At 38.2% G+C, this 23,898-nt stretch overlaps 1 protein-coding gene across 2 annotated transcripts in view; it reads right to left on the reverse strand.

The window, feature by feature from the left end:
* Window positions 1–23,898, reverse strand: part of SLC16A10 (solute carrier family 16 member 10) — a 133,407-nt gene that overhangs the window by 36,217 nt on the left and 73,292 nt on the right. For both annotated transcript variants that reach the window (XR_003002693.1, XM_024740948.1), the window contains exons 2-3: window positions 14,583–14,727; window positions 5,642–6,104 (exon numbers count right to left, since the gene is read on the reverse strand). Coding sequence is in view for 1 of the 2 variants with exons in the window: in XM_024740948.1 (XP_024596716.1) it covers window positions 5,642–6,104; window positions 14,583–14,727 (608 nt within the window). In the remaining variant the exon portion in view is untranslated. The remainder of the gene's footprint in view (window positions 1–5,641; window positions 6,105–14,582; window positions 14,728–23,898) is intronic.

Consider the following 23,898-nt stretch of genomic DNA (forward strand, 5'->3'; position numbering starts at 1 on the left):
TGTCAATGCAGGGGACATGGGTGCGGGCCCTGGTCCGGGAAGATCCCACATTCCGCAGAGCAACTAAGCCCCACGCCATAACTACTGAGCCTGTGCTCTAGAGCCCACAAGCCACAACTACTGAAGCCCTCATGCCTAGAGCTCGTGCTCCACAATAAGAGAAGCCACCACAGTGAGAAGCCTGCGCACCGCAACGAAGATTAGCCCCCGCTAGCTGCAACTAGAGAAAGCCTGTGCACAGCAACGAAGACCCAACGCAGCCAAAAATAAAATAAATGAATGGATAAATTTATTTTTAAAAAAAACTTCAATCCAAGCAACTGACAAGGGATTATCTCCAAAATATATAAACAGCTCATGCAGCTCAATATCAAAAAAACAAACAACCCAATCAAAAAATGAGCAGAAGATCTAAATAGTCATTTCTCCAAAGAAGACATACAGATGGCCAAGAGGCACATGAAAAGCTGCTCAACATCATTAATTACTAGAGAAATGCAAATCAAAACTACAATGAGGTATCACCCCATACCAGTCAGAATGGCGATCACCATTATGGCCAGCATCACAATAAACGCTGGAGGGGTTGTGGAGAAAAGGGAACCCTCCTACACTGTTGGTGGGACTGTAACTGGTACAACCACTACAGAGAACAGTATGCAGGTTCCTTAAAAAACTAAAAACAGAGCTACCATATGATCCAGCAATCCCACTCCCGTGCATATATCTGGAGAAAATCATAATTGAAAAGATACATGTACCCTCAATGTTCACTGCAGCACTATTTACAATAGCCAGGACATGGACGCAATCTAAATGTCCATCAACAGAGGAATGGATAAAGAAGATATGGTACATATATATAATGGAATATTACTCAGCCATAAAAAAGAATGAAATAATGCCATTTGCAGCAACACGGATGGACCTAGAGATTGTCATACTGAGTGAAGTTAAGTCAGACACAGAAAGACAAATATCATATGATACCGCTTATATGCAGAATTTTAAAAAATGGTACAAATGAACCTATTTACAAAACAGAAATAGAGTCACAGATGTAGAAAACAAACTTATGGTTACCAAAGGGAAGGGTGGAGGGATAAACTGAGAGACTGGGATTGACATATACACACCACTATATATAAAATAGATAACTAATGAGAACCTACGGTATAGCAAAGGGAACTCTACTCAATACTCTGTAATGACCTGTATGGGAAAAGAATCTGAAAAAGAGCAGATTAAAAAAAAAAGAGTAGATATATGTATTATAATGTATAACTGATTCACTTTGCTGTATAGCAGAAACTAACACAACACTGTAAATCAGCTATACTCCAATTAAAAAAAAAAACTGAATCCAGAAAACCAAAACAAAACAATTCTCAAGCAAAATGGGCAATTCACAACAACTAAAGCCGCTGTTACTGGGAATGGCTATTTAGAAAGTTATGTCTCACCTAAACTGATGTATAAGATTTGTACATGTACTCTATTTCTTTAATTTTGTATCTATGAGATGATGGATGTTTACTAAACTTGCTGTGATAATCATTTCATGATGTATATAAGTCAAATCATTATGCTATACACCTTAAACTTATACAGTGCTGTATGTCAACTGTATCTCAATAACAGTAGAAGAAAAAAAAGATCCATACCCTTACAATAGAGATTACAAGTGGGTAGGCCTAAAAGAGATCACTGACCCCTTCCATGAAGCAATATGATTCTTCATGTTTAAAAGTCAACTACTAAAAGAAAACTTCCAACCTTGCTCAGAGAAAAAGAATGCCACAAAGCATACATATTTTCTCTCATATTTCTCTCAAATCATGTATAATGTAATAAATAAGTAAAGATCTTAGGATTTTTAACATAACCATGAGAGCGCTTCATTGTATTTCAGAATCTTCAAAGGAGGCCTAGATAGATAAGTTAGTTCCCTAGCTAATTAAGGATCCAGTTTCAACAACAAGTCTCAGGCTTAAGGACCAACTCCAATCCTATGAAACTTCTACTAACCACTTTTCCAAAGGGACACTTTCTCCTCTGACTCTTCCACAGCCCCACTAAAACCAGCAATTCACAATCACGTTGTCTGAAATTTAAATAACTCTCATTTTTATACCAGAACTGAACAGATGCTTTACAGACATTTTCTCTCATCCTACAACAACTCTGCAAAATTGGGTCTATCCCTATTTTATAGATGTAGAAACTGATGCTTAGAGTGTGTTACCCAAGGTTACACAACTAGTAGGGGACAAAACCAGCATTTAAACCCAGATCTGTTTTACTTCAGAGCCTTTACTTTTACCCACTATGCAGTACTACCTCTTGCATGAAAGTATAACACTAATAATTACCAGCTGCTGTGTCTTGTGACCCTGGGCAAGTTTCTAAACTTCTCAGTGCCTCATTCTTCTCATCCATGAAATGAGGATAATACATTACAGGTACTGCACTGTGGTGAAGATTATATAAGATAATGTATGTAAAAGTCCTTTATAGACTATAATTGTTTATATTATTACATGTACTAGATTTTATGCTCCTTCAGAACAGGTTCTTATGCCTTACATGCATATTCCCTTCAACACCCAGTAAAGGGTTTAACATGAACTGAACATCTACTAGTCTTTGGAAAAATTTGAGACACCTTTTCCCCCTCTAAGGAGGAAAGTAAGTGGTGTCCCATTGCATGAAGCCTGGGATTAAGTATCCGTAATCCGAACCTTAAATTACAACATAGTGACAAACTCAGTGTACCCATCAAACATGAGATTTAAACAGCCTCCATGACATTTAACTGTCTGGTGTTTCCTTTCCAACGTGGCTTTAGTGCCATAACAGTTCAAAAGGGGGAAAATCCCAAATGAAAAATATCAACACATTTTGTAAGAAAACGTGCCCGGAAGGAGGGAGAGCAGAATAAGGCCTGATTTGTTATCCGAGTTAACAGAGACCTCATTGTTTTGTGTACTATCTGAATTACAGCCTCCTGATGACAGTAGTAACTATAACACCGTCTAACTCATTACTCACTGTGAAATTTCATTTACTTTAAGAAAAAGACCAATAACATATTTATTAAATTTCCTTAGGCATACTCACATCCCCCTCAATAAGATGGACATATCTAGCAGTATATCCAGGGATGGGAGCCAATATGCCCCAGACTAAGACTGTGCTAGATTTGCTACCAAGTAAGCACAGCGGAAGGGAACCAGCCCCTGCTCTGCTGATATGTGATTCTTGGGAAGCCACTTAACATCTCTGTTAATGATGGATCTGTTTTCCACTCTGTAAAACATGAGCTAATATTATTTTGCCTACCTCACAAGTTTACTGTGAAGGTCAAATGAAATAATAATATATGTGAAATTAATTTACAAATTATATTACCAGAAATAGCTAGATAATCACCTACCACTTGTCCTTTAGTAAATGTCACATACTAGCAAAGCTGACGTACAGATTTCTCTGAGTGTGTTCACCTTATAGTAACAAAGAGAATTTTTAAAAAAATCTACTTGGGGGACTTCCTTGGTGGTCCCAGTGGTTAAGACTCCGCACTTCCACTGCAGGGGGCGCAGATTCGATCCCTGGTCTGGGAACTAAGATCCCACATGCTGTGCAGCGTGGCCAAAAAATTAAATTAAATTAAATTTAAAAAATGAAAAGAACTATAAAATAAGAAAATAAAAATCTACTTGGGAATTCCCTGGGGGTCCAGTGGTTAGGACTCCAGGCTTTCACTGCCAGGGGCCTGCGTTCAATCCCTGGTTGGGGAACTAAGATCCCGCAAGCCTCAGGGCATGGCCAAAAAAAAAAAAAAAACACAGCAGGCATTTAAAAAAATAAATAATCTACTCGTCTCTGAGAAGGACACAACAAACACTTTCTTATCTACAGAGCTATGGAAGAGGTAACTGGTAAAGCTGATCTTTCCACAATGGATCTATATATTTTTTTAAAAAATATCTTCAAATGGTTCAGCTATGCCTTCCTAAAAGTGTGAAAATGGAGTATCAGATCAAGATGTAGCCAGAGACTTCATATGTGCCAAGCATCACATACTAGGTCATTTTACCTAGTACCTCAGTCTCTGCAAAATGCCATGTGGCTCAGAGTACTAAAAACTAGTCCTCTCCTTGTCTCCCCACTGGTCATCCCAGCTGCTTCCTCAATACCTCTGGCAAAAAGAAAATAAGGAGAATTGAGAATTCAAAATTATCTTAGATACAGGACATGCCTACCACCCCTCTTTGGGTTTCCTTGACCTAATTCCTTTCTGAACTAAGCACAGGAACCCACAAAAGACTGATGATGTAGTTTACTGGCTGACCCCCTGACCCCAGTAATTCTCTGAACTATACTGCCAACTTGCACCAGAACTTTAACTAAAGAAAAATTGCACAGATGTCCAAAAGTAGACTGAAAGCTAGAAAGGCTTCAAGTCACACACACACAGTATACACACAAAAGAAAAACTGATCCCACTACCATTTTTGTTGATCACTTATCAACTATGTTGAACTGTATATACATTTTCAGTCATAACAGTAAGAAAAAAGGAAGAAACATAATAATAAGCACCCTTTTTTTTTTTTTTGTGGTACACAGGCCTCTCACTGTTGTGGCCTCTCCCGTTGCAGAGCACAGGCTCCGGACGCACAGGCTTAGTGGCCATGGCTCACGGGCCCAGCCGCTCTGCGGCATGTGGGATCTTCCCGGACTGGGTCACAAACCCGTGTCCCCTGCATCAGCAGGCGGACTCTCAACCACTGCGCCACCAGGGAAGCCCAATAATAAGCACTTTTGAGGAAATTCTGCCAGGGGCAAATACTTTAGACACTGCTTACTCTTATTTCATTATAAAGAGGCCAAAATTTGCCTTTGCAATATAAACAAACAATATAAAGTGCTTGAGGCCGCACTTGCCTTCTGAGATGGCCCACACTCTGTGGAATGTGTTTCTCTCTAAATAAATCCATTTCTTACCTATCAAACAAAAATAATAATAATGATGATAATAAAGTGCTTGAGCACTTGAAATCCTAATTTCCTGTGAAACCCTTGCTCTCTCCCATCATTTGGAACTTGCTAACATTTCTCAAATAATCCGCTGAGTAGAATTTCCATTTTCTCAGAAGTGTCCCACAAGTAGACAAAATGTTTCTTTGTGTCAAGGCCATTGGCTTTTACTATTTACTTAATTTTTGTACCCTTCTGTTGAAAAATAATTTATTGATGTTGACAAAATCATTGCACCATCTTTGTCCCTGATTATGATTTGTAAGCCACTTGAAGGAAAAGTGACCTATCCAATTTTTTGTACTGATGACATTTGTTCCAACATTTTAGTCTTTTTTTTTAAAGAACTTGTTTTTGTTTGTGTAGGTTTGGCGATTTCTAAAAGTACCAAAGCACACCATGAAACATATTATCTGTTTAATGATCTGATGATGTGATGACCTCATCTTAGGAGACCTTGAATTTCAAGAGTCCCTGAATTATAAACAAGCTAATTATTTAAGGCCAACTTCAACCTGATCTCTATTGCTCTTCTAAGAAGTTTTTGTGTATGAAATAATAATATCCATTACCAGCAAAGCCAGAGAAGCATACTTACCAAGTGAACATAAGGCACAAAGTATCCAAAAAGTGCAAGTGGTATTCCAACTGCCCACACTGCATATGCTGTCACCTTGAAGATGGCAAAATTGAAAATTTTTTTTGGAGGACTGAACTTTCTCCTGGAAAAGAGGGAGAATCTGTTGCCTCCTTTGGTTCCACTGTCTTTATCTTTGGCACTGGAAGCAAGAGGTCGGTAAGTAAAGCCAGCCAGAAAGAGAACAAACATGAAGATGCAGAGGACCCTCAGGGTATAAAAGAGGCCCACGCTGTCAGTCAGTACCCTTAAAAGGAAAGGCAGCAAAATTGTGAAGATACTGCTGCCGGCGGTGACAATGCCATTCACCAGTCCAAGGCGCTTCTTGAAATAGTGTCCCAAAATGACCAATGAAGGCTGGTAGGCAAAGGAGCAGCCACAGGCAAATATGATTCCATAGGTCAGGTACAGAGGCTCGATGGAGCTGTGTAAAGACGAAAAAGATGGAAAGCAGCTTTCATTATTTTTATCATGTGCTTGGTAGAATAAAACCTTATTTTAAAACTGGGTTTCAGTTAATCAAAATATTTTCTACAAATAAAAATCAACCAAAAACAGAGGTGAAAAACTTAATAAGTCAAGAATACAACGCTAAAATATTTTAATTTAATGTGAACGGATAATAAAAAATGCCTTGAGTATGTGAAAAAATGACCATTAAGGTCATCAGTGATTTGATTCCTCCTTCTCTTTCTATGGATTTCAGGCAAACCATGCAACACTGGGTAAAAACTGTTGTGTTCTCCGCAACTCAGAAATAAAGGACAGTGCCAGGAAGGGCCTCAGTAAAACTGACAATGATTAAAATTAAAAATAAAAAAAAAAACTAGTCGTGATAAAAGTTTTTAAAAAGTATAATTTAACTATGAAAGCTCACTTTTTTAATGGAGCTTTCCCAGGCACTTACTAAGCAATCTACTCAAAGAAAAGGCTGCATCTGATATTTTCTCCACAAGGTTATGTCACAAACGTTTGCACAGGGGAGCAGTTCTGTTGCATTCTGCTGGCCTAAGGGCTGCAGACCAACCTTCGCCCTGTACTGCACTGTTCTTGGTATTGTGCAAGATAAGGAGGAATCATATTCTGATTGCAGGAATACTAAATGAAGTGTGTTCACTAGTGATCCCAGTTTGTAAGCTTTAGGGCCGTGTATGTCTCAAAAAAATAATAAAGGATTAAGAATTCTTTATTTTAACCAAATAACTTAATTATACACTTCTTATGAAAGTAAATGAACACAGGGAATTCCCTGGCGGCCCAGTGGTTACGACTCCTCGTTCTCACTGCCGAGAGGTCCTGAGTTCGATCTCTGGTCAGGGAGCTAAGATCCCACAAGCCTCACGGTGGGGCAAAAAAAAAAAGAAAAAGAAAAAGAGAGGGCTGAAGCAAGAGGAGGCTGCAGATGGAAGAAAGTAAAAAAACAAAACAAAACAGTAAAGGAACATACAGCATCAAATTCTTTGAAACAATTAAGGTAAGGAGTGAAAGAAAACTAAAGTTTTTTTTTCTTTTGAAAAGTTCAATTCAAAAGGCTGTTTATCAGTAGTAAAGGCAAGCTATTTATTAGAAACTAAGATAGATAAAGTTGGTTAATAATTAAATTTTGGACAATAATTCTAGCCTAGCAATATGCTGAGGTAATCACAAGGAATTCTAGAATCTGATAAAATTAAGGCAGGTTGTCAATCCTCTCTCCCTGAGATGCCCTTTCCCCCTCTATTAATCCACAGTTAGAACCATCTTCAAATCAGGCTCAAGAGCCACTCCCAGACTCTCCCAGATTAACCCTGCCTCACTCTGATCACCCTTTACTGAAACTCCACTCTTTATTCAATAAACATATATTTAACAGCTACTATGTTCCAGATACTTGGTGAAAAGAATATTTAAAATGTGGTTATGCCCTACTTCTAGTCTGCTTAGTGAAACAAGACATCTACGCCAGATAATAAGAATACAGAACAAAATATAAATAATACTTCACTCATTCTGCATCAGTTTTTCCACATAAGTAGTTTTCCAGGTAACTACAACTTACTTCTTAAGGTGCTAATTTATTTTTATTTAACAATTTTAAAGGAAAAATCTAAATCTAAATACATTTCTCTGCCTTCTTCAAAGTGTATATTAAAAATAGTATTGACAGCAAAGTATCATCATGAACACCAGTATCTACACAATTATACCACATTATTATAAAGCTGTCAGTTGGAAAACCAGAGAGCCACTGACATAAATCACAGACATTCTTTTGCACAACATTTAAACAGAGAGTGCTGGGTAAGATTAACTTTGTATCTCTCCCACAGGGTAAAGTACATAAGCTTTGTGATGGCATTTTCACTGCTGCTGGAACCTTTTTTACTTCTAAATTTTCACCTTAGTAACAGGTGGTTCAAACTATTGAAGTATGACAACTGGATAAGTACAGTGTAAATCAGTAAGGTATCAAATATGTGTGGAAAAAGGATTCAAAGAAGAGACACTGATGCAACCTGGGGGTGCTAGAGAAGGCTTTCCTAAAAAGGCAGAACTTGAACTAGAGGAAAAGAGGGTTGGTCCACTGTTTGACACTTGGAATTTACACTACATCTCCCCCTTGTGCCTGTGTATTGTTCTGAAAGTTTGGCAGCTTTTGATCGGTGGGGGGTTAAATAATGAAACTGAATAGAAAACATGACAACATTACATATAGTAAGGTAAAGATGGCTTCAAGACATTTTGTTTTAGTTAGGGGTGGGGATGGGGGAGGGAAAGAGAAAGAAAGAACTAGGTCACAATGTAAAATACATTTCATAATTTTTATTTCTCAGCGGTCAAAAATATTTGAGAAACACTGCTTGCTGTAAGCAGGTTTGTGTATATGTGTTTTGTCTACCAAATTAGGTAATAAGTTACATGGATTTTCTATCTCTTACTTTCTCTCTCCACCAAAGCCTGAGTGTTAACACTTCAGCAAGCGCTAAGAATACTGACAATGGGTACCTGGAAGCTTCCAGACCAAGGGGGTTTCTGACAAGGTGGTTATCACGCAATGCTGTATTACTGATAAAGAAGAACTAAAAGTAAATGATCTCACAGAGCTATCTAAGCAGAATCTTATTCCAAACAAAACTGGGTTTCTTTAAAAAAGAAACTTTAGAAGAAGAAAAAAAAACAAAACACAAAGGCACTTTAAAGGTAGAATATTTATTTTCTAACAAAAAATTAAAATAATTGTTTAGGGACTTCCCTGGCAGCACGGTGGTTGAGACTCCGCCTGCCAATGCAGGGGACACAGGTTCATGCCCTGGTCCAGGAAGATCCCACATGCCGCGGAGCAACTAAGCCTGTGCACCACAACTACCGAGCCCGCGTGCCACAACTACTGAAGCCTGCGCTCTAGAGCCCATGCTCCACAAAAAGAGAAGCCACAGCAATGAGAAGCCCACGCACCACAACAGAGTAGCCCCCGCTCGCCACAACTAGAGACAGCCCGTGCACAGAAACGAAGACCCAACACAGCCATAAATAAATAAATAAATAAATAATTGTTTAGAAGCCAAATAAAATGTCTAAGGTCGGTGAAAGAAAGAGGCTCACTCTAGAGTTCAGAAAGGGGTATATATGGGGAAAATGGGGGTAAAATTAGCAAACCAAGGATTCTGTTGATTAAATCCTGAATATTTAAAAATAAACATGGCGGGAATTCCCTGGCGGTCCAGTGGTTAGGATGCCATGCTTCCACTGCAGTGGGCCTGGGTTTGATCTATGGTTGGGGAACTAAGATCCTATATGTTGCGTGGTGCAACCAAAATAAATAAACAAATAAATAAAGATTACAGGAACAAAAAAATAAAATAAAAATAGGGCTTCCCTGGTGGCGCAATGGTTGAGAGTCCGCCTGCCCATGCAGGGGACACGGGTTCGTACCCCGGTCTGGGAGGATCCCACATGCCGCGGAGCGGCTAGGCCCATAAGCCATGGCAGCTGAGCCTGCGCATCCAGAGGCTGCGCGTCCAGAGCCTGTGCGTCCGGAGGCTGTGCTCTGCAACAGGAGAGCCACAGCAGTGAGAGGCCCGCGTACCGCAAAAAAACAAAAACAAACAAAAGAAAATGGTAATAGGAACATACATATCAATAATTACCTTAAATGTGAATGGATTAAATGCTCCAACCAAACGACACAAGCTCACTGAATGGATACAAAAACAAGACCCATATATATGCTGTCTACAAGAGACCCACTTCAGACCTAGGGACATATTCAGACTGAAAGTGAGCGGATAGAAAAAGATATTCAGTGCAAACGGAAATCAAAAGAAAGCTGCAGTAGCAATACTCATATCAGACAAAATAGACTTTAAAATAAAGAACGTTACAAGAGACAAGGAAGGACACTACATAATGATCAAGGGATCTATCCAAGAAGAAGATATAACAATTGTAAATATTTATGCACCCAAAATAGGAGCACCGCAATACATAAGGCAACTGCTAACAGATGTAAAAGAGGAAATCGACAGTAACACAAAATAGTTGGGGACTTTAACACCTCACTTACACCAATGGACAGATCATCCAAAATGAAAATAAATAAGGAAACAGAAGCTTTAAATGACACAATAGACCAGATAGATTTAACTGATATTTATAGGACATTCCATCCAAAAACAGCAGATTACACTTTCTTCTCAAGTGTGCACAGAACATTCTCCAGGCTAGATCACATCTTGGATCACAAATCAAGCCTCAGTAAATTTAAGAAAACTGAAATCATATCAAGCATCTTTTCTGACCACAACACCATGAGATTAGAAATAAATTACAGGGAAAAAAATGTAAAAAACACAAACACATGGAGGCTAAACAATACGTTACTAAATAACCAAGAGATCACAGAAGAAATCAAAGAGGAAATCAAAAATACCTGGAGACAAATGACAGTGAAAACACAATGATCCAAAACCTATGGGATGCAGCAAAAGCAGTTCTAAGAGGGAAGTTTATAGCAATATAAGCCTAACTCAAGAAACAAGAAAAACCTCAAATAAACAATCTAACCTTATACACAAAAGAACCAGAGAAAGAGCAAACAAAACCCAAAGTTAGTAGAAGGAAAGAAATCATAAAGATCAGAGCAGAAATAAATGAAATAGAAACAAAGAAAACAACAGCAAAGATCAATAAAACAAAAAGCTGGTTCTTTGAGAAGATAAACAAAACTGATGAAACTTTAGCCAGACTCATCAAGAAAAAGAGGGAGTGGACTCAAATCAATAAAATTAGAAATGAAATAGAAGTTACCACAGACACTGCAGAAATACAAAGCATCCTAAGAGACTGCTACAAGCAACTCTATGCCAATAAAATGGACAACCTGGAAGAAATGGACAAATTCTTAGAAAGGTTAAAACTTCCAAGACTGAACCAGGAAGAAACAGAAGATATGAACAGACCACTCACAAGTAAGTAAATCGAAACTGTGATTAAAAATCTTCCAACAGGGCTTCCCTGGTGGCATAGTGGTTGACAGTCCACCTGCAGATGCAGGGGACATGGGTTCGTGCCCCGGTCCAGGAAGATCCCACATCCCATGGAGCGGCTGGGCCCGTGAGCCATGGCCACTGAGTCTGCGCATCCGGAGCCTGTGCTCCACAACAGGAGAGGCCACAACAGTGAGAGGCCCACATACCGCAAAAGAAAAAAAAAATCTTCCAACAAACAAAAGTGCAGGACCAGATGGCTTCACCAGTGAATTCTATCAAACATTTAGAGAAGAGCTAACACCTATCCTTCTCAAACTCTTCCAAAATATTGCAGAGGAAGGAACACTTCCAAACTCATTCTATGAGGCCACCATCACCCTGATACCAAAACCAGACAGAGATACTACAAAAAAAGAAAATTACAGACTAATATCACTAATGAATACAGACGCGAAAATCCTCAACAAAATCGTAGCAAACAGAATCCAACAACACATTAAAAGGATCATACACCAGGATCAAGTGGGATTTATCCCAGGGATACAAGGATTCTGCAATATACGCAAATCAATGTGATGCACCATATTATCAAACTGAAGAATAAAAACCATATGATCATCTCAATAGACGCAGAAAAAGCTTTTTACAAAATTCAACAGCCATTTATGATAAAAACTCTCCAGAAAGTGGGCACGCAGGGAAACTACCTCAACATAATAAAGGCCATATATGATAAACCCATAGCAAACATCATTCTCAATGGTGAAAAACTGAAAGCATTTTCTCTAAGATCAGGAACAAGACAAGGATGTCCAGTTTCGCCCCTATTATTCAACATAGTTTTGGAAGTCCTAGCCATGGCAATCAGAGAAGAAAAAGAAATAAAAGGAATACAAATTGGAAAAGAAGAAGTAAAACAGTCACTGTTTACAGATGACATGATACTATACGTAGAGAATCCTAAATATGCCACCAGAAAACGACTAGAGCTAATCAATGAATCTGGTAGAACAGCAGGATACAAAATTAATGCATAGAAATCTCTTGCATTCCTATACACTAATGACGAAAAATCTGAAAGAGAAATTAAGGAAACCCTCCCATTTACCACTGCAACAAAAAGAATAAAATACCTAGGAATAAACCTACCTAAGGAGGTAAAAGACCTGTACTCAGAAAACTATAAGACACTGATGAAAGAAATTAAAGATGATACTAACAGATGAAGAGATATACCATGTTCTTAGATTGGAGGAATCAATATTGTGAAAATGACTATACTACCCAAAGAAATCTACAGATTCAGTGCAATCCCTATCAAATTACCAATGGCATTTTTTTTTTTACAGAACTAGAACAAAAAGTCTTAAAATTTGTATGGAGACCCCATAAAAATAGCCAAAGCAGCCTGAGGGAAAAAAATGGAGCTGGAGGAAACAGACTCCCTCACTTCAGACTATACTACAAAGCTACAGTAATCAAGACAATATGGTACTAGCACAAAAACAGAATTATAGATCAATGGAACAGGATAGAAAGCCCAGAGATAAACCCACGCACCTTTGGTCAACTAATCTATGACAAAGGAGGCACAGATATACAATGGAGAAAAGACAGCTTCTTCAATAAGTGGTGCTGGGAAAACTGGACAACTATATGTAAAAGAATGAAATTAGAACACTCCCTGACACCATACACAAAAATAAAGTCAAAATGATTAAAGACCTAAATGTAAGATCAGACACTATAAAACTCTTAGAGGAAAACATAGGAAGAACACTCTTTGACATAAATCACAGCAAGATCTTTTTTGATCTACCTCCTAGAGTAATGGAAATAAAAACAAAAATAAACAAATGGGACCTAATGAAACTTCAAAGCTTTTGCAAGGCAAAGGAAACTACAAACAAGACGAAAAGACAACCCTCAGAATGAGAGAAAATATTTGCAAATGAATCAACGGACAAAGGATTAATCTCTAAAAAGATTTATAAATATATAAATCTCTAAAATATATAAACAACTCATGTAGCTCAATATTTAAAAAACAAACAACCCAATCAAAAAATGGGCAGAAGAAAAAAAAAATGGGCAGAAGATCTAAACAGACATTTCTCCAAAGAAGACATACAGATGGCCAAGAAGCACATGAAAAGCTACTCAACATCACTAATTATTAGAGAAATGCAAATCAAAACCACAATGAGGTATCATCTCACACCAATTAGAATGGGCATCATCAGAAAATCTACCAACAACAAATGCTGGAGAGGGTGTGGAGAAAAGGGAACCCTCTTGCACTGTTGGTGGGAATGTAAATTGATACAGCCACTATGGAGAACAGTATGGAGGTTCCTTAAAAAACTAAAAATAGAATTACCATATGACCCAGCAATCCCACTACTGGGCATATACCCAGAGAAAACCATAATTCAAAAAGACACATGCACCTCAATGTTCATTGCAGCACTATTTACAATAGCCAGGTCATGGAAGCAACCTAAATGCCCATCGACAGATGAATGGATAAAGAAGATGTGGTACATTTATACAATGGAATATTACTCAATCATAAAATGGAAGATGTGGTCCATTTATACAATGGAATATTACTCATAAAAAGGAATGAAATTGGGTCATTTGTAGAGACGTGGATGGATCTAGAGGCTGTCATACAGAGTGAAGTAAGTGAGAAAGAGAATAACAAATATTGTATATTAACGCATATATGTGGAACCTAGAAAAATGGTACAGATGAACCGGTGTGCAGGGCAGAGACGCAGATGTAGAGACCAAACGTATGGACACCAGAGGGGAGAGTGGCGGGGGACAGGGTGGTAGTGTGATGAATTGGGAGATTGGGATTGACATGTATACACTAATAAGTATACAATGGGTAACTAATAAGAACCTGCTGTATAAAAAAATAAATTTTTAAAAATAAATAAATAAAATTAAAAAAAGAATGCAGGCAGGAATTCTCTACCTGGGTTAAAATGAATAGCAAAGTCTGGATTTCATTAATGAAAATATTTCATATCAAGCCTATGAACAACCACTTCAAAATACCACTTCTCGTACCCTTTGGGGCTCAGACTGAGCTGACTTTAAACTAAGCTCATTGTTTTAGACAACTTACTGTTATGAGTTAAGATTCTTCTGTGAATGGAAAAAACAAAAGGAGAAACATTTTTTCTTGGCTCCAGAGAACATATGTATCCTGACTGACATCTACCTCTGAGGCACTGCAAGCAAAAGCATTCAAATTCACAAGCTCTGATTTGCTGCTGTAGACAACAATGCGTTAAGTTACGCTGCTTAGTTTAAGTACTGAAAAGGAGGATTTTTCCCTGTAAACAGCAAAGTTTCTGAAAGGAAATCTTTAAGGTAGCTAACAGTTTTTGAAAAGCGACATGAAGAAGCCAAGTCCTTACCTTACAAAAGAACTTGATACGAGTCCAACAAATCCAACAGCAGCACCCACGACAGCTGTTCTCCGGCAACCAAACACGTCTGTGAAGACGCTGACAATTGGGCAGCAGAAGAAAATCATCCCCATGGAGAGAGAACTTACCCATGCTGTAAAAGAGGAAACAAAGGGACATTATGACATGGTAAATTCTATTTGTCCTTACCTAATAAGATATAATACATATTCAGAAAAGTATTAATGCAGAAAAGATATTACCCAGATTGATGAATGGGGAGAAGCTGGAATAAGTAACAAATCTGAATCACAGATGAAAGGACTGACCAATACTAATTATAATTAGCAAAGCAATTATTTGTGTTTAATGGAACTCTTGAAAAATTTGTATTCTTAAATAAATCAAACATTCTCCTGTGACCTAATCACTACTAATCTCTATCCTGATATCTATGGTTAATTTTAAGCAACTTCTAATCTATGGAAAGAAATTTATTTCAAAAAATTGAGATACGTTTAGGAACACATGCCTAGGTGATCAAACTGCAAAGAAATGATGACCACCGAACTCAATACAGTGGTGAAACTCAGGGGAGAAAAAGGAATTATAACCATCTGGACCCAGTAGATAAGAACTGAACATTTGCCTAGAGTCTGGGCTTTGTGCTTTTGTTACAGGAATCAAGTAGTACACAGGTAGGTTGTTTGTTGACCTGGGTAACAGTTACTGTGTATTCACTTTACTTATAAAACCATACATACATTTTATCTTCTTTTCTGAAAGTATGCTATCTTTCACAATAGAAAAGATTTAAGAATCAGGACATAATTTCCTGTTCTGATCTGTAAAGACCAAAACAAAAGGAAAGCCAAAAAGAGAAACATACTGAGTACAAATGATCATAAGTTTGTGCCCAAGAAATGAGTGATCTTATAGGATATCAAGTCTGTAAATTCTTAAAAAGTATATAAACTAGTGGGGCCTAAGTGAACATGAGCTATAAAACAAACAGACCTGGGTCCAAATCTCCCAGCTCTGTAACTACAATATATCCTTCAGCAGGTCACTTCCTCTGAGTCTGTTTTCTCATCTGGAAAGGGAATTGAACACAGACTTTTCCAGAATTATTAAGGATTAGAGAAAATGTATCTAAACCTCTGCATCTAGCACAGGAACAATTAATAATTCAGAGTTTTAACAACAACAAATTGTCTTATAAAATGAAACAGATGATCTCCAATGCTCCATCCAGCTCTGACAGTCTACTAGTATATCACTCTATTTCCTCAGCAAAGGAATTAAGTGCAGATCCTGTGCTAATGACCATTTCTTAATAACATGGTCCAAATGGATCTTCATCAGACTAACAATTTCATTTAATTCTTTGCCTTCTTACCTTTTAAATTATTTTTTTAATTATGTATATTTTAATCAGCCATAATTCTCTTTTCTTTCTTCCCTTACCAGAAAGGAGACTATGATCTTAAAACAAAACACAATGGGATGCAAATAGAGATTATCATACTAAGTGAAGTCAGAAAGAGAAAGACAAATACCATATGATATCACTTATATGTGGAATCTAAAATATGGCACAAATGAACCTATCTACAAAACAGAAACAGACTCATAGACATAGAAAACAGACTTGTGGTTGCCAAGGAGGAGGGAAGATGGAGAGGGATTGACTGGGAGTTTGGGGTTGGTAGACGCAAACTACTACATTTAGAATGGATAAACAACAAGGTCCTAATGTATAGCACAGGGAACTATATTCAATATCCTTTGATAAACCATAATGGAAAAGAATATATAAAAAAAGAAAGTCTATATGTGTATAACTGAGTCACTTTGCTGTACAGCAGAGATTGGTACAACACCGTAAATCAACTACACTTCAATAAAACACACACACACACACACACACACACACACACAATGAAGAGACTGTACAAACAATGCAGTCTTGGCTTAGGTGTTGGTGGGGGAATTCAGAAGTGGACAGCAGAGAGGCGACTGGCCAGATGAACTAGCACAACCTCAACCCCAGATGTGCAGAGCTGTTTAGTATGGGCTTGCTCAAGAAGAAGTGCAAATTTTTTAGTCTATGTTATATAAAAATGTCACTGATTTATAATAATTTAATCTTATTCAACAAGGAGGAGGGAAGATGGAGAGGGATTGACTGGGAGTTTGGGGTTGGTAGACGCAAACTACTACATTTAGAATGGATAAACAACAAGGTCCTAATGTATAGCACAGGGAACTATATTCAATATCCTGTGATAAACCATAATGGAAAAGAATATATAAAAAAAGAAAGTCTATATGTGTATAACTGAGTCACTTTGCTGTACAGCAGAGATTGGTACAACACCGTAAATCAACTACACTTCAATAAAACACACACACACACACACACACACACAATGAAGAGACTGTACAAACAATGCAGTCTTGGCTTAGGTGTTGGTGGGGGAATTCAGAAGTGGACAGCAGAGAGGCGACTGGCCAGATGAACTAGCACAACCTCAACCCCAGATGTGCAGAGCTGTTTAGTATGGGCTTGCTCAAGAAGAAGTGCAAATTTTTTAGTCTATGTTATATAAAAATGTCACTGATTTATAATAATTTAATCTTATTCAGAAAAAGTTTAGTCATCTATCCTGTTTACGAAACAACCTAAACAACCTAGGCAGACTAGAAGAATAGCATCCTAACCTTTATTTTTGGATAAAGGTGCTTTTACAATTAAGTGAAACACCAGCACTAAATAGGAGCCCACTTTAAGAAATCCAAGAGCGGAATTCCCTGGAGGTCCAGTGGTTAGGAGGACACCGCATTTCCACTGCAGGGGGCACAGGTTCGATCCCAGGTCAGGAAACTACGATCCCGCATTCCGTGTGGTCCGGCCAAAAAAAAAGAAATCTAAGAACATACAGCAGCATTGCATGTAATGCTCACATAAGTCAAGGCACTTTTCAAGAATAAAAACAACACTTAATGCATTACCATAGATTTCGGACTACTGCAATGCCAAACGTGAAAATTTTTACAGAATTTTTATGTCCACTGAACATGCACTAACTGCAGGATATAATCAAATATAACTTTATTTTTGTCTCGGCTATCCTCTTAAAATGTATGCAGGGAGAAAATGTTCCCCTGGCACTGGATGACCACTCAGCAGCCCCACACGTTTCTTCTAGCCAGTGCTAAGTAACAAAGTCCTACAGTCACTTTAGGTTACAAACCTATCTTCACTAGGTAATCAAATCTCTTTTCCCACCCCCAGCTGGGAAAAGAGTAAGCTCAGCTATGTCTCTTTTCCACGACCCTTCTCCCCTTCCCTAGCTGCTGTTGTCTCCAAAGTGGATATGAGAGAGAGGAGTGCTGGGAGACAGAAGGCAACGAGATTCCAACTTAAGAGGTCCTGCCAAAAGGCCTGTCTGGTGATGTCTGAAGTGGACTCTTTTCCTCAGATGCACTTCTGTGGGTTCTTCAGAGTCTCACCTCAGAGTTTCTTCTGGCTATAGCTCCACCGACGTGGACAGTTCAGTGGATAGTTGATTCTCCTCCTGGCTTTTTGGCTGTCACTTAAAAGACTCACTGTTGGAGCCTCATTGCCCTTCTAGGCAGTTTATTTGGGCAGGAATTAAAACAGCTCCAGGCCGTCTCTCTCCTCCACTAGGCCTGCCTCTGCTCTGCAGGAAGTATTCATATTTCCTTTGCCCTGACAAACACTGGAGTGTAGGCAAATTCCAACACAGCCTACCTCTTGCTGTGGGAGCAGTCAGCCAGCTACAGTTCTCTCCTTGACAGATTTCTCAGGGGATCCAGACCTCAGTCCTCTGTACACCCTAACTGAAGAGAATTCTTTAAATCTCTAAGTGGTCCCTCTAAAGCTCCTCTCACTAGATATCAAGTGAGTCTGTACCCCCAGTTCTCCCATGGTGTGTGTGTGGCGGGGGAAGCAACAGCATAATTTTTAAAAGAATCCTCACAAAATGTTCTTCCATGACCCGTAAGTATCCTTCTTATGTGTTTTAGAGCCTCTAACTGGTTCTTGAACATGAAATACCCCACTTCCAAATTTCACACTCTTGTACCTTAATGCCTCTGCTAAAGTTCCAACATCTTTTTTTTCTTTTTTTAATTTTTGGCCACACCACGCGGCATGCAGGATCTTAGTTCCCCGACCAGTGATGGAACCCGTGCCCCTGCAGTGCAAGTGGGGAGTCTTAACCACTGGACCGCCAGGGAAGTCCCCCAACATCATTTTTTTTTTAAATAAATTTATTTACTTTTGGCTGTGTTGGGTCTTCGTTTCTGTGCGAGGGCTTTCTCTAGTTGCGGCAAGCAGGGGCTACTCTTCATTGCGGTGTGTGGGCCTTTCACTGTCGTAGCCTCTCTTGTTGCAGGTCACAGGCTCCAGACGCGCAGGCTCAGTAGTTGTGGCTCACGGGGCTAGTTGCTCCGCGACATGTGGGATCTTCCCAGACCAGGGCTCGAACCCGTGTCCCCTGCATTGGCAGGCAGATTCTCAACCACTGCGCCACCAGGGAAGCCCCTCCCCAACATCTTATGTTACAATAAAAATTAGGAACAGATGAGGTTAGGTCTATCTTCTGAGCAAATTCAAGAAGAAATTAATTCTTGTGAAGATTAAGCGAGACTCTTTTTTTTTTTTTTAATCTTTGGCCTCACTGCACTGCATGTGGGATCTTAACTTCCCGAACCAGGGACTGAACCCATGCCCCCTGCAGTGGAAGCAGGTAGTCCTAACCACTAAATCACCAGGAAATTCAAGAAATTCATTTTTTAAAAAATTTTTATTGGAGTATAGTTGATTTACAATGTTGTGTTAGTTTCACGTGTACTGCAAAATGAATCAGTTATACATATACATATATCCACTCTTTTTTTCTAATATTCTTTTCCCATATAGGCCATTACAGAGAGTACTGAGTAGAGTTCACTGTTCTATACAGCAGGTTCTTATCAGTTATCTATTTTATATATAGTAGTGTGTGTATGTCAATCTCAATCTTCCAATTTATCCTTTCCCCTCTTATCCCCTGGTAACCATAAGTTTGTTTTCCACACCTGTGACTCTACTTCTGCTTTGTAAATAAGTTCATTTGTACCCTTTTTTTTTTAAGATTCCACATATAAGCAATATCATATGATATTTGTCTTTCTGTGTCTGACTTACTTCACTCAGTATGACAATCTCTAGGTCCATCCATGTTGCTGCAAATGGCATTATGTTGTTCTTTTTTATGACTAATATTCCACTGTATATATGTACCACATCTTCTTTATCCATTCCTCTGTTGATGGACATTTAGGTTGTTTCCATGTCCTGGCTATGGTAAATAGTGCTGCAGTGAACATTGGGGGTACATGTATCTTCTCAAATTATGATTTTCTCTGAATATATGCCCAGGAGTGAAATTGCTGGGTCATATGGTAGCTCTATTTTTAGTTTTTTAAGGAACCTCCATACTGTTCTCCATAGTGGCTACCAATTTATATCCCCACCAACAGCGTAGGAAAGTTCCCTTTTCTCCACACCCTCTCCAGCATTTACTGTTTGTAGGGTCTTTTAAAAATATTTATTTATTTGGTTGTGCCAGGTCTTAGCTGCGGCAGGTGGGCTCCTTAGCTGTAGTGAGTGTGTGGGATCTAGTTCCCTGACCAGCAATCGAACGAGGGCCCCCTGCATTGGGAGTGCGGAGTCTTATCCACTGCGCCACCAGTGAAGTCCCCATTTGTAGATTTTTTTATGATGCCCATTCTGACCAGTGTGAGGTGATACCTCATTGTATATGTAGAAATAATGAAGAAATAATGCCCCCCACCCCAAAATCACAAATTTTGTGAAAACCATTAACTTACAAAAACAAAACAAAAAACATTAACTTACAAACCTAAGAAGCTCAGAGAAATGCCAGCAGTATAAACTCTAAGCAAACCATTCCTAAGCACATCATGGTTAATCTTCTGAATGCCAAAGATAAAAAGACAATTCTGAAAGCATCCAGAGAAAAACGACATACCGAGGGAGAACAATGATACCATTATCAGTTGGCTTCTCATAAGAACTAATGGAGGACAGAAGACACTGGAACTGTCATAATAAAAGGGCTGAAAGAGAATAAACTGTCAATCATGAATTCTACAAACAGCTGCTAGCCTTCAAAAAGTGAAAGCAGGGCGTCCCTGGTGGCCCAGTGGTTGAGAGTCCACCTGCCGATGCAGGGGACACGGGTTCGTGCCCCACTCCGGGAAGATCCCACATGCCACGGAGTGGCTAGGCGCATGAGCCATGGCCGCTGAGCCTGCGCGTCCGGAGCCTGTGCTCCGTAACAGGAGAGGCCACAACAGTGAGAGGCCCGTGTACCGCAAAAAAAAAAAAAAAAAAAAAAGAAAAGAAAAAAAAAAAATTTTTTAAAAAAAAAAAAAAAAAAAAAGGTTAATACAGAATTTCAGTTAAGTGCAAGTTCCCCAATATTCTCTTCTTCCACGAAACAGCTTTTAATAGTTTTGAGTCTCTCTCCAGTTCTAGGGTATCATCAAAAGGCCACACTATAACTGCTGTTCTCTATTTCTGGTTTTTAAAAATTAATCTCTTTAGTTATCTCTCCTTGTTAATGCAGATACATCAATCTTACTCTTTCTAACAACTTAATATTATTCCATAATATGCATTTAATGAATCCTCAGTTGATGGAATTTTTAGACAGTCACCCAAAAAAAAAAAAAAAAAAAAAAGTGAAGGCAAAATAAAGATATTTTCAGAAAATAAAAACTGAGAGACTCTGTCACCAGATTTCCACTGCAAGAAATCTTAAAGAAAGTTCTATAGACTGAAGGGAAATGATACCAGCTAGCAATTTGGGTCCAAAGGAAGGACTGAAACATACAAACACACACAACACACTGTTTTCTCATAATTTCTTTATAAGTATATGACTATTTAAAGCAAAAATTATAACACCGTATATAGATGTATTATATACATGACAATGACAGTGCTAAAGATGAAGGTAAATGAAAATCTACTGCCACAAGATTCCTATATTTCATCTGAAGCAACTTCATATCAACTTAAAATACACTGAGATGTATGCTGTAATCCCTAGACAAAGCACTTTAAAAAATGCAAAGAATACAGCTTGAAAGCCAATAGAGAAATTAAAATTGATTACTAAAAATTAGTTAATTAATTAAAGGAAGGCAGAAGAGAAAGAACAGAAGAACAAGAGGCAGATGAAAGAACAGAACAGAAGGAAGGCAGAAGAGAAAGAACAGAAGAACAAGAGGCACATAAAAAACAAATAGCAAAATGTCAGACCTAAATATGCCCATATCAGTAATGACATTAAATAAAGACTCCAATCAAATGACAAGATTGTCTAACTGGATAAAAAAAAAATCAAGAATCAATTATATTCTGTTTAAAGAGAAGCACTTTAAATATAAATATACAAATAACTTGGAAATAAAAAAGATGTCATGTAAATAATAACCCCAAGTACGCTGGAGTGACTGTACTAATATTAGACAAAATAGACCTCAAGACAAGTAGTATTACTAGAAACAAAGAGGGCTACTTCATAATGATAAAAGTCTCAACACATCAGGAAGATATAACAATGACAAGCTTATGTACAGCTAATATAACACAGCTTCAGAAATACAGGAAGGAAGTGTGATCCCTACCTTATACCATATTTTAAAATTACCTCAAAATGGATCACAAAACTGAAATGTGAAACTGAAAAGTATAAAACGTCTAGAAGAAAATATTGGAGAAAATCTTTTGTGACCTTGGGTTAGGCAAAGATTTCTTAGATACAACATCAAAAACATAATCCAGGGACTTCCCTGGTGGCACAGTGGTTAAGAATCCGCCTGCCAATGCCAGGGACACAGTTTGATCCCTGGTCCGCGAAGATCCCACATGCCACGGAACAACTAAGCCCATGTGCCTAAACTACTGAGCCTGCGCTCTACAGCCTGCAAGCTACAACTACTGAGCCCATGTGCCACAACTACTGAAGCCCGCACACCTAGAGCCCACGCTCCACAAGAGAAGCCACCACAATGAGAGGCCTGCGCACCACAATGAAGAGTAGCCCCTGCTCGCTGCAACTAGAGAAAGCCCTCGTGCAGCAAAAAAGACCCAACACAGCCAAAAATAAAATAAATTAATTATTTAATTTAAAAAATATCCACTAAAGAAAAGGGAACCCTCCTACACTGTTGGTGGGAATGTAAATTGGTGTAGCCACTATGGAGAACAGTATGGAGGTTCCTTAAAAAATAAAAAATAGTTACCATATGATCCAGCAATCCCACTCCTGGGCATATATCTGGAAAAACAAATACTTTAATTCAAAACGATACATGCACCCCAATATTCATAGCACTATTTTCAATAGCCAAGACATGGAAGCAACCGAAGTGTCCATCAACAGATGAATGGTTAAGAAGACGTGGTATATATGTGTATACACACACACACACAATGGAATACTACTCAGCCATAAAAAATAATGAAAATCCTGGGCATATATCTGGAAAAACAAATACTTTAATTCAAAACGATACATGCACCCCAAATATTCATAGCACTATTTTCAATAGCCAACACATGGAAGCAACCGAAGTGTCCATCAACAGATGAATGGTTAAGAAGACGTGGTATATATGTGTATACACACACACACACAATGGAATACTATATTCATAGCACTATTTTCAATAGCCAAGACATGGAAGCAACCGAAGTGTCCATCAACAGATGAATGGTTAAGAAGACGTGGTATATATGTGTATACACACACACACACAATGGAATACTACTCAGCCATAAAAAATAATGAAATAATGCCATTTGCAGCAACATGGATGGACCTAGAGATTATCATATTAAGTGAAGTAAACAGAAAAGAGGAAGACAAATACTATATTATATCACTGATATGTGGAAACTGAAATATGATACAAATGAACTTATTTACAAAACAGAAACACTCACAGACATAACAAACAAACTTATTACCAAAGGGGAAAAGGGGTGGGGGAAGGATAAATTAGAAGTTTGGGATTAGCAGATAAAAACTACTATATATAAAATAGATAAATAAAAAGGTCCTACTATATAGCACAGGGAACTTTATTCACTATCCTGTAATAAATCATAAAGGAAAAAATATGAAATATATATTTATATGTATATATCTGAATCACTTTGCTGTACACTAGAAACTATAAAATATATATATATATATATATATATATATACGCATAT

The sequence above is a fragment of the Neophocaena asiaeorientalis genome, unplaced genomic scaffold, assembly GCF_003031525.2.
Source record: "Neophocaena asiaeorientalis asiaeorientalis breed wild unplaced genomic scaffold, Neophocaena_asiaeorientalis_V1.1 scaffold203, whole genome shotgun sequence".
In the NCBI taxonomy this organism is placed as follows: Eukaryota; Metazoa; Chordata; class Mammalia; order Artiodactyla; family Phocoenidae; genus Neophocaena; species Neophocaena asiaeorientalis.